This window comes from Danio rerio, chromosome 23, assembly GCF_052040795.2.
Source record: "Danio rerio strain M-AB ecotype USA chromosome 23, GRCz13ab, whole genome shotgun sequence".
Taxonomy (NCBI): domain Eukaryota; kingdom Metazoa; phylum Chordata; class Actinopteri; order Cypriniformes; family Danionidae; genus Danio; species Danio rerio.
Window position 1 is genome coordinate 25,043,725 of NC_141043.1, and position 12,206 is coordinate 25,055,930.

General features: G+C 36.5%; 1 protein-coding gene across 34 annotated transcripts in view; it reads left to right on the forward strand.

Moving 5' to 3' along the window:
- Positions 1-12,206, forward strand: part of eif4g3b (eukaryotic translation initiation factor 4 gamma, 3b) — an 80,764-nt gene that overhangs the window by 28,971 nt on the left and 39,587 nt on the right. For 27 of the 34 annotated variants that reach the window (XR_015523489.1, XR_015523488.1, XR_015523490.1 and 24 more), the window contains 2 exons: positions 9,164-9,343; positions 10,014-10,128. Coding sequence is in view for 31 of the 34 variants with exons in the window: in XM_087306999.1 (XP_087163125.1) it covers positions 9,164-9,343; positions 10,014-10,128 (295 nt within the window). In the remaining 3 variants the exon portion in view is untranslated. Of the gene's footprint in view, positions 1-902; positions 924-9,163; positions 9,344-10,013; positions 10,129-12,206 lie in introns of all 34 variants that reach the window. The other 7 variants (XM_087306997.1, XM_087307004.1, XM_087307006.1 and 4 more) reach the window with 1 other exon arrangement.

Here is a 12,206-nt window from a genome sequence, read left to right on the forward strand (position 1 = left end):
CGCTGAGCATTTAAACTGATGAGGAGCAAGCTCATTGGCTTTAGAGGTGATAGCAACCAATGTCCTGAGCCATTTAGTTAATGATGCAGGAGCAAATTAGGTGAGCTTTCAGCCTGCGCACACATAGTTTCATGACAGAAATTTCACTTATAGTTCTACTTTTGTGTACATTTGTGTACATATAAGAACTCAAAAGTGTAATTTAGAGTATCTTCATGCTGCTCTCAAGCTACAAAAACAACCATTTTACTAATAATAAGATGAATTGGTATAATTTAATTATACAATATTAAGGCATCAATTAATGCATAATTTACACTGTAATCCAATTCTTTTGATAACTTTGTGTGAGGAAATTAAAAGTAAAACCCTTTTAAAAAAATTAGCTTTGAACATTACCATTGTATAAAACAGAGCAGCTTTATATGATGTGTATATTTCTCAATTTCTTGCATAAATGTTTTTAAACACAGAGTCTTCATCTGTGTGTTTCCTGCTCTAAATTATTATTCTGCGATTCATCCCACCTACAGTGAGCCTCCAACCTCTGTCTCTTTAAATATTGTCACAAGAACTTGTTTTTGTCTGAGCCTGTATTTATCTTCCATCTTGTTTTATTAGCTCATCGTGAATGTTTGTGAGGTTTGGCAGGTTCAGGTCCTTTTTCTTGTCTTTAACGTAAAGATGATGTCACTTGGCTACCTAAAAAGTAGAGCATAGTGCCCTCTTGTTTTGTAAATGGCTTTCCCTGAAGGAAAGGCTCTTTGCATGCTTTGTACTGCACAACTATCCTTAACTGTGTGTGTGTGTGTGTGTGTGTGTGTTAGTCTCTCTCTATCCCTCCATACCAATTAGTGCATTATCCCATTAGCTTCTCTCTCTTTCCTGCTTCAATATTCAAGGGAGGATTCAGATCCATTCAGGTAATTTGCAGTCTTGAGGAAAATGCATGGCATGAAATCCTCTGTTTCTCTCTCAACGTCACCTTCCTGTTTCCCTGCCCAGTCAACTGCACTGCAGCTTACCACTACAAAGACAGCCAAATCCTTCATTTCTTGATGTTGCCCTAATTGACTTTTTAAAAGTGCTTGCTGCATTGTTTTGTTTTGTTAGGTTTGCATGTTGATCATTTCTTTATTCCTGTTGGAACTGGTTGTCAATGGGTGGATTCACTGCTCTAGGATGATGTAATGCTTTTGAAACAAATTTACTGGTAAAATGCAGGCATTGGCTTCATTCACACTGCAGGCAAATTTGGCCCAAATCCGATTAATTTTTTTGGCCTTATGTGACTTAATTCCAATTTCAATCCTGACAGTGACATGTCATTAAAAATGCTGTATGCATGTTTTTGACTCTTCTAAAGCATAAGAACACCATAATATGTTTGCAGATATGTAAGAAACATGCCAAGTGAACATTCTTGTTTATCTGAAAAACAATGCTGAAGTCAGTTATTCTGCTTTGAAAATGTGCGCTACGAGCCGAAACGGCTGTCTTTGTTTAAGTTCTTTTAAACCCGCCCAACGTCACTTTAGCAAATTATGTTTCAGCACCCTGGGTTGCCTTGTTGGAAAACTGCATATTTCATTCATTCAGTCAGATAGGCTCTCATAGCAGGTGTTCGTGACTAAAATGTGACGTCCGGTGGACAGTAGAAGCCTTTGTAATGAGATGCATATTCCAGTTGGAGTTCCACATGAGGTTATTAATTAGCAAATAATGCAAATATTACGAATGTAAACATTAGGTGAGCAGGTTACATTGTAACCTCATGTCCTAACAATACGCTACGCAACGAGATTTGCAGTGATAAGCAATTTGGCTGTATAGACTAGTCACAGAATATGCACTCATTCACAAAATGGCGGCGTTAAAATATAATTAACTCATAAAACCTCTTTAACTTTATTAGATGTACATGCTGAATCACTGATATGTGTTGCTTTACATTATTTCACAGTTCCAAAGTTCAAGTTCAAACGGTTTATTTTATTTTCAAGATCTGAGGTAAATTATCTGCTAGAGGTGTCAAAATTAATTGTTTCTTCGGTGCACCGCGATGCAGACGTGGACACTTTTGTGCTCAGCAGACAATTGGTTCAGTAATAATCATAACCGGTTATTGTGTACTGACGTCATTTATCTCATATGTCACCGTAGCTAACTATAGTGAGGAAGGCGAGCGAGAGTATTTACAACACTCCAACTACTTAAAAACGCAGACATTGTGCACAATTTCACTGCGTGTGTGTTTGCTGGATCAGTCTTTCAAGGACACTTACAGCAGAAGCCTCTATTTCACTGCAATTGAGAGAATGAAAGTACTCAATTTCTCTCTCTCTCTCTCTCTCTCTCTCTCTCTCTCTCACTCACTGTGGGCCCATTTGACCTGCTAGCGTAACTTTTTTTCCTCTCCTCTCGGCTGTTTTACAGCGATACTTCTAGATACAGACATGAGCGCATACCTGCAGAGTTTTCTCTACCGTGCCTATAATAGATCAGCTGTGATCGCCGCTGCTGCCGGCCGCTTATCAGTGTCACTCATCTGTGAAGAGCGCAGCGCGCAAGAGCCAATCGCAGTCGTTTTGTTTAGGGTTTGACCAATCAAAGGGTTGTAAGAGAACTTGCTAGACAAGGTTCAGAAAGCGAGCGGGACATTTTTATTTGTTTATAATAATTGCTATAAATGCTTGTGTTGTTTAAAGGTACAGTTTATATATCTGACTGTTTGTATTAAATGACAAAATTGCATTACAAATAGTATATAAATATAAATATATTCATACATTTAAATACAAGAATTCTGCTGTGAAGAAAATGTAAAACTGTGAATGGAAAGCACCGTCAATGCACCGTAGGGTTGTAACAATATACCGGTATGACGGTTTACCACGATTTGAACGTGCACGATTATCATACCATGAACAATTGCATATCAACGGTTTTAACCCTTAAAGACCGAGACAGCCGCCCGCGGCTAAAAATAAGTATTGCTCTTAAATGTTTTATAACTTTTGATCCGCTGATCCGATTCATACAATTCAAAGATTGGCATAAAGAAGAGAATCTCAGCTTTCCAGTGCTGTATCACATAACATTCGCGGACTTTCAGAGGCTCCGGAATCAGTGCGGTTACGTCATCAACATTTGACAACGCTGATTTGACAAAGAAACGCTCTTCACTGTGTCTCCGGACAAATCAGACATGGTACATTGATGCATTGTCCCTCCTCCATGCCCAGATTGGTTCAAACTATATCACAACCAATAAGCATAGGTTTCGCTTTTGTTTGTGGACCAAGCTTTTTGAACAACACGGAATGAGAGATAGGCATACATTTATGCGCGGCTAAATAAAACGCAAAAAAAAAAAAGTTTTTCATGAAATAATTCTCATACTAAGTACTTTTGCATGCACAGCAGCACAGAAACATGACAAAACAGTGACACAGCAAAGACGAACTGCTGCTCTTGCTGTTTTCAAAAGACACAAATGAAGATGCAGCTGTTTGTCTGCATTGCAGACAACCATATCCAGATAGACAACCATATCCATGCTGGCACATAAAACCTAAGGATGTTCCATATTGAATCTAGTTTCGTTATGTAACTATTTATAGTATAGTAAATATTTATATCTATTTTTTTACTGAGGATTTGCACCATGTTTATTTGGACTTTATTTGGACTTTGACACATTATTTATTATTTTCTTATTTTTTTATTTGTTCATTGTAAGTGGTGTTGTTTATAGTGACTAAAAATATATTATTTGGAAAAAGTCAAATTTGCTTCACTGTTCTATTATTTTGTAACATTTGTAACATACCGTATACCGCGAAACCGTCAAACCGTGGTATTGTTTTAGACGATTATCATACCGTGAAAAATTCATACCGTTACAACCCTAATGCACCGTGATATCGAATTGAACCGAATCGATGGCATGATAAGCGTAACCGCACCGAACCGTGAGACCAGTGTAGGTTCACAGCTCTGTTATCTGCTGCTGCTTTCAGTAGTATGGTCAGAAATGTCTAAATGGCATTCACACTCGCAATGTTAGCATTTAACACTGAATAAAGTACATGAGGTGTATCTGAGTTGATCATGTCATTAAGTTTTCTGTTGTTCATCTGCAAAAAATAGAAGCTGTTTCTAAAACAAAACGTCCAGTTTAGACAAAATACTTTCATCATTTTTTTTTCCTTTTTGCCATCACCACTCATTTATATTGTTTGAATGTACCAGCGTCTTTTATTTTGCTCCTCAACGACTGCTCATTAACCCTGATCGGTCTTGACTGTTCTTTGGAGCAAATGGACACAGTGGTGTGATTAAAATGTTCAGTGTGTCACGCAATCAGCTTCTAAATTCAAATCTGCATTCCCTTGAGTGCTGACTGTTGTCATTTCAACACTTATTTACATTTCACACTTTGATATATGCGTTAGTACTAAGAAAACAACCATTTGTAGTTCATAAAATACGAGGATGTTTTCTGTAAAAAGGGCAAATTTATTTATTTTGATTTCTCTACATCCATACAGTATTCAAATTGTGTACATAATTAGAAAGTTTACATTGTGTGTAGGTGCTCTTTTTTTTCGTATCCGGGTCAGTTCACATTGGAATTCTGACATTTAAAAAAAAAAATGAGTTTGAGAAAATAAATCTGATTTAAGCCTCGCAGTGCGAAACTATCCATTGAGACAGTGTTTTCCAGAATTCATCATTTTTATGCATTTCAAAAAATAATTGTATATTTCCGTCAGTAGTAAACAACTAAAAAATAAATAATTTGACACCACTTAATATTGAATAAAAGAGACAGAATCATACAGATGATCTATGGGGAAAAATATGAAATTGCAGGAAATATTCTTTTGTATTTTCTCACAAATCTATTGCTTTTTCCCAACATCATTTTTTATAAAACAGCTTCCCCTATGAAACTTAGCATTTACTTGCAGAGCGTGTTCTCTAGCAAAATTATTGAATTCCACTGAGAAACTTGGCAAAATAATTATGTTGTCTCATGAAACATTTTTGTTATTTTAAACTGTAATGATCCCTTGAGAAAAATTGCCCACAAACACTTGAATGTTTAAAAAAATTCACATTGTATTCTCTTGCAAAAAGATTATTTCCTTACAAAACTTAATGCTCAAATTACTGAATTATAGGTTTCCCTCCCACTTTTTCCATCACTAAATTAATGCTAGCAAACAAAATATTCTAAGAACGCAAAAGGATTGTAATGTTTTTCTATTTAGTTTTTTCTATTAATGTTTTTCTATTTTAGATCATCAGTGTCAAAGTAGTTAAAGAAATGGCATTTAATTTCCTTTAACTTGGCCAAGGATATCTACATAAATCTCAGCATATGTGAAAATTTACTATTTTTAATATGTAAAAATAGTTGCAATAGTTTTACTTTTGACTTGTGCCTCTGTAGCTCCTGAAGTTGATACTTTGTGGAGTGTTTAAATAGGTATTTGAGAGCTAAAACTGTTTTAAGCTTTCAGTGTTGTTTTGAGAGTATCACTTCATAAATTGATTGTTGTTGTCTAAAACAAGACAGTAGCATTTGATTAAACCGCTTTCAGTCTTATCATTAAAAGCATCGTTATCTCTGTACGTGATGGAGAGGTCAGCCTGTCTGAATAGATCTGCCCCACTTTGTCCTGACAATTTATGCTTTGAAATAAGCTGCTTAGCTGAGTGATGTTAAAATAATCTCTAGGCTTGTAATGTTAACTTTATAATGGAATGCTGCACTGAGAAGTCAGGAAAATAAAATGGATAGACCACAATTCCCTGTACTGTTAAAATTAGTTTCGTTTTTTCAAATTTAGTTTGAAAGCATGCACAATTGTGGGTCAGGTTTTTTTTTTTTTTTTTAAAGAGATAAATTATTATTTTCAACTTCACCAGTCGGTTATTTTTAACTTTTAAAATAGTTTTCCCCCATCTTTTTAGATTTAATTACCATTTTCACATAGATAATTTGTTTTTATTTCAGTATCCTAGTTTTTGATTTCCCAACATCAAAACAATAAAAGTATAATACAGCTTTACAATATTTTTTCATACATTAATATGTCTCCTGTTTAATTAAACTTTTTTTCCCCCCGGGCAACAATATCTAACATTTTACAGGTAACACCAACCCAACAAAATGTCTGTTAGTCTAAAGGAGGTCGCTCACCGTATACGGCGTGCATAAAACAGTTGGAGGGTGCGCACCAGACTGGCACATTCGCATGTTATTTAAAATGAAACTATTCAAATGGCGCTCTGTGGCACGGCAGAAATATGAACAATATCCTGTGTCGTTTAGCATTTTAACCAACAGTAGAGCTAATCATTACAATTATTATTGTTGTTTTACCATATGTTTGAAAAATAAAAATAATAACAGCCCACTCATATTAACCTTTTATCCACAGAATTGAAAAAATCGAAATCTTGATTTAAGGCAACAAAAATCGCAACTCTTATTTTAGCCAGAATCGTGCAGCCCTAGTCTATAGATAGCCCCAAATCAGAAAAAGTTGTGACTATGGAAAGCGCAAAAAATACCCTGATACCCAACCATAAATTTCAGAAATTTTAAATTTCATTATCTACAAAATCTTGATATCCTAGAGCACCAAAGTCTGCAAATATCTGGAACATGCAGATGGGGCCCTGGAGTAGGTGCGAAAACCCTGTGACAATGTGGAACATGTAAGCGAAAGTACTTTGAAGTTATGGTTAGCTCACCAGACCTTAGCTTTGTTGTAAAGGTGTGTACACATCTTTTGCCTTTCTGCGCTAGAGACTCAGAAATTAGATGATCAGCTTTTGTCTCATTTGGATGAAGATTCTGGACATGTGTCATTTTTGACATTTTCTAGCCATTACTGTATTCAAACACACTCATGTGATTGTCTCTCCTAAGATGTAACAGTGTTGCCATTGTGAAATAAAGGGTTACTGGAATACTTAAAGCTGATTCGTCAATTATGACATTCCAAGGTATGTTTTTCTCAAAATAACAACCAATTAAACTAATACCACAGGCTCATTTGAGAACTAAAAGTCATCTTGACCGTAATGGCCCGTTTCCACTGAGTGCTACGGTACGGTACATTTCGGTTTGGTACTCTTTTATGGCCGTCTCCACTGTCAATAAGCGTACCAAACCATACCATACCGTACCACTTTTTTGGTACCAAAAACGAGAAAGGGTACCAAAAGGTGAAGTTACACGCGCAGCCGAACGCTGATTGGTTACAGAGATACATCATGAGCTCGTGGAGCTAGAAAGAATGTAAACAAAGGATCCGCCATGTTCTAATACACAGCCGAGAGATTACATGGATATACTATATGCATATAATAACGAGCCATGGATGATCCAAGCTCAAACAAACCTTGTCGTCGTCTTGATGAACAGAAACAAAGCCAAGAAGAAAAATCTGCCGTGTCCTGTTGTTGCTTTACGAGACCGTCTAAAAGTGCGAGCGGTATTTGCTTTCTTCCGGGAGCTCGCGATCGCGTCTATATTTGATAAAACGAACTTCTTGAGCTGATGATAATAACGTCTGCATGATTAATGAAGTGTCTCTGTCATCTCATCCATTCAGAAAGAGAAGGACAAGCGCGAGAGTGAAGCACAAAAAAAAGAAAAGCCCGACACCTCCGTATCAAAATTGTTTTAGCAACCTGAATCATGAACAAACTGCCATGTTTATCTTCGCCTTTTGGATTATTATGAACAGGGAGTAACAAAATTACTCTCAAACAGAGCTTACATGTACTGGTGAAGATTACAGACATAGATGAGAGGTTTGCGCTCACTGTGGGCTATATTGTGTGGTTTTGAACTCAAAAAAGTACTAAATGATGCGTGTAGTTTTTCTGTAATTAAAAATATATCGTAGACTGTAAGGGTCTGTATGTGTTCATATATGTTGCATTTATATATTTATTTAATATAATTGCATACGTTACAGTAGGCTATTTCTCACTGTCATTGATCTGCAGTTATAATCAAATCCTGTTCATAGAAAAGTTAGTAATAAACATTTATAAACAAGTATTTGTGTATAAAGCATCTGTTTTGTGAGAAGTGCTTCTCATATTATATGTAAGCGACCCGTACAGCTTTACTGTAGACATTTATTCGAGCGAGCATGACATCGACTTTAACTTTGTCATAAACCACGCCCACCGAAAGGGTACCCTTGGTAGAGGAAGCCTGATAAAGGTGACCCGTACTGACCCTTACCGTATTGTACTAGTCAGTGGAAACGAGCCATAAATGGCCATTGGTGAATACATTCACATATGATTAATACTTTTTGACTGTTTATCTTGCAACCGAATTACAATAATAACAAATAGGTTAGTGTAGGGTGCATCCAGCTGTTTAAGAACATGTATTTCTTTCTATGAGCTTTGTTAAAATTAAATATTGTACATCCAGATGGCAGAATAAAGCATTTTAGTCTTATACAATAATGATTTAGCTCTAGTGTACTTAACGCAGGACTTTATGACTCGCATACCGTTTAAACCAATGCACTAATTCAGTGGATAACCAATCATCCGTTTGTTTAAGTGTAAAACAATCGTTCACTTTTTGTTTGACATTGGCACACAGTGATAAGTTTGAGATGTGTATGCCAAGAGGTCTATTAGTGAGATTTATAAATAGAACCTTCATTGTAAATAATTTCCTTATTATAATAGGCTGTTTTAGTTTGCCTTTTGTGATCAAAGTTGAACTGTACTGAACTTAAGTCTTTATCAGTAACTTTGCTTTGTTAGGCCATGGTTCCACCTGTTATTAACATGTTTTGCCCCATTTACACCTATACTGAATGTTATCCACTTGGGATCACACTTCTGATTAAAATTCGTCTTAGTAGGAGGGGTAAAACGACCCTTAATTGCATGTTACTTAGGATTATGTGTCTTGTCTTTGTTTCTTGCATGTGTTTACATAGTAAATATAGAAAAACATAGAAGAAAGAAAAAAAATGTTGTTTACTGTTCAGTAGACGACTTCCGGTGCATTCTTAGTTTACTGAAATATTAGACTTGTAAGTATGCCATTCTTTCCTATGGTGAGCCACATAACTGATCTCTCCTCTCTCTCACATCACAGTTTTTCCAGAGGACGCAGATGCAAACGGCCCGGCCCACCATTCCAAGCAACACCCCACCCATTCGGCCCACGTCTCAGACCCCCACGGCAGCAGTATATTCTCCCAATCAGCACATCATGATGACCATGGCTCACATGCCCTTTCATTCCCCACAGACAGCGCAGTACTACATCCCTCAGGTCAGACATTACAAGATTGTAGACAGGAATCACATTACATGTACTATATCTAGACTGTGTGTTTACACCAGGTTATTTTAATGTGCTAGACTGTGTTCGTTTCTGTTGTTTGTGTAAACACTTGACTTCAGATTGTCTGGTTAATTTATTGTATTTATGTTAGCTTTTACTGTATATATAGATATAGTTGAAGTCAGAATTATTAGCCCCCCTGTGTATTTTTCCCAAATCTCTATTTAATAGAAAGAAGATTTTTTTTAAACGCGTTTCTTAACGTAATAGTTTTAATAACTGATTCCTTTTATTTTTGCCATGATGACAGTACATAATATTTTACAAGATTCCAGTATTCAGCTTAAAGTGCCATAAAGGCTTAACTAGGTTAATTAGAAGTTAGGGTAATAGGCAAATCTTTGTATACTGATGGTTTGTACTGTAGACAAAAAAAAATTAATTAAAAAAAAAAACATCTTGCTTAGGGGTTCTAATAATATTGACCTTAAATGTTCCTTAATTGACTTTAAAAGATTATAAGCAGTTTTTATTCTAGCTGGAATAAAACGCCTAAGACTTACTGTAAAAGATAAAAAATATTGTAGGAAATGCTGAATATATTAACATATGTCAATTTTGTGAATTTTTTTTTTTTTTTTTTTTTTTTTTTTTTTAGTATCGTCACAGTGCTCCACAGTATGTGGGACCTCCTCAACAGTACCCTGTCCAGCCCACTGGACCCAGTACCTTCTATGCTGCAGCCAGTCCAGGGGAGTTTCCTGCACCTTATGGTGAGTTTAGCACTCTCATTGTTTCTCGTTTGTTTGTTTGTTTGTTTGTTTGTTTGAAACAATATACACCTTTTCAGCTGCTTGTTACTGCAAGTATCTAATCAGCCTTTTAGACTTGGTGAAATACGGTGCATCCGGAAAGTATTCATAGCGCTTCACTTTTTACTTATTTTTTAATTTTATAGCCTTATTGCAAAATGAATTACTTTTTATTTATTTTCTCAAAATTCTATGCGCAATATCCCCTGATGACAATTTAAAATTAAAAATTTAAATTGTTGCAAATTTTTGAAAAATAAAAAACCTGAAAAATCCCATGTACATAAGTATTTACATTTGCCAAAACACTCTAGTTGAGCTCAGGTACATTCTGTTTCCACTGATCATTCTTGAGATGTTTCAGCAGCTTAATTGGAGTTCACCTGTGGTAAATTCAGTTGATTGGACATGATTTGAAAAGGTATACACCTGTCTATATAAGGTCCCAGGGCTGACAGTGCTTGTCAATCATAAACTAAGCATGAAGACAAAGGAATTGTCTGTAGACTTCTGAGACAGGATAGTCTTGAGGCACAAGGCTGGGGAAGGTTACAGAAATATTTCTGTTGCTCTGAAAGTTCCAATGAGCAAAGTGGCCTCCATCATAGTGGCCTCCAACTGGAAGATGTTTGGAACCACCAGGACTCTTCCTATAGCTGACCAGCCATCTAAACTGAGTGATCAGGGGGAGAAGGGCCTTGGTCAAGGAGGTGATCATTAACTCAATGGTCACTCTGTCTAAGCTCAAGTGTTCTTCTGTGGAGAGAGGAGAACCTTACAGAAGGACAACCATCTGTGCAGCAATCCACCAATCAGGACTGTAGTGCCAGACGGAAGCCACTCCCCACCTGGAATATACGAAAAAGAATCTGAAGGACTCTCAGACCATAAGAAACAAAATTCTCTTGTCTGATGAGACTAAAATTGAGCTCTTTGGAGTGAATGCCTGGCGTTATGTTTGAGGAAAACCAGGCACCGCTCATCACCAGGCTAATACCATCCCTACAGTGAAGCATGGTGGTGGCAGCATCATGCTGTGGGTTTGTTTTTTAGCAGCAGGGACTGGAAGACTAGTCAGGATAGAGGGAAAGATGAATGCAGCAATGTTCAGACATGCTGAATGAAAACATGCTACAGAATGCTCTTGACCTCAAACTGGGGCGACAGTTCATCTTCCAGCAGGACAAGGACCCAAAGCACACCGCCAAAATATTGCTAGAGTGGCTTCACAACAACTCGGTGAATGTCCTTAAGTGCTCCAGGCACAGCCCAGACCTAAATCCTGTTGAATGTCTCTGGAGATGGTTGTACGCTATCGTTTTACATTCAACCTAATAAAGCTTAAGAGGTACTGCAATTTTTCAAATTCCTAAAGACAGGTGTGCCAAGCTTGCTATCATATTCAAAAAGAATTGAGGCTATAAATGCTGCCAAAGGTGCATCAACAAAGTATTGAGCAAAGGCTGTGAATGCTTCTATACATGTGATTTTCAGGTTTTTAATTTTTTTTATAAATTTGCAACAATTTAAAAAAAAAATCTCATTGTCATCATGGGGTATTGTGTGTAGAATTTTGAGGAAATAAATTAATTTAATCTATTTTGGAATAAGGCTGTTACATTGAAAATGTGGAAAAAGTAAAGCGCTGTGAATTCGTTCCAGATACATTGTAGTTATGTTGATCATGTTACTGGTGTGAAGTTGATTTGAACACTTGTCTACAATGTCACCAACATCACTGTCATTTTAGGGTTTTGTATAGTATTAAAAACCATTTGGTTCTATTAGAGAAAAAAGCACTACTAATGAGGTGCTGGATCCGGCGTGTTCCGGCACAACTTAAGCCCTGAGTGCAAGTAAACTAGCACTTACAGATGACTACTAGTAAACTAGTAGTCATTGTCTTATAAACTAGTAGTCATTGAGTGGCTAAGCCTCGTCAATCAGTGAAAAACCAATAGCATTTTACCACTTGCCATATTCATTCCATTGAAAAAAAATTGACCACCACGTCCCATGTAAAACCACCATGTTGAGAA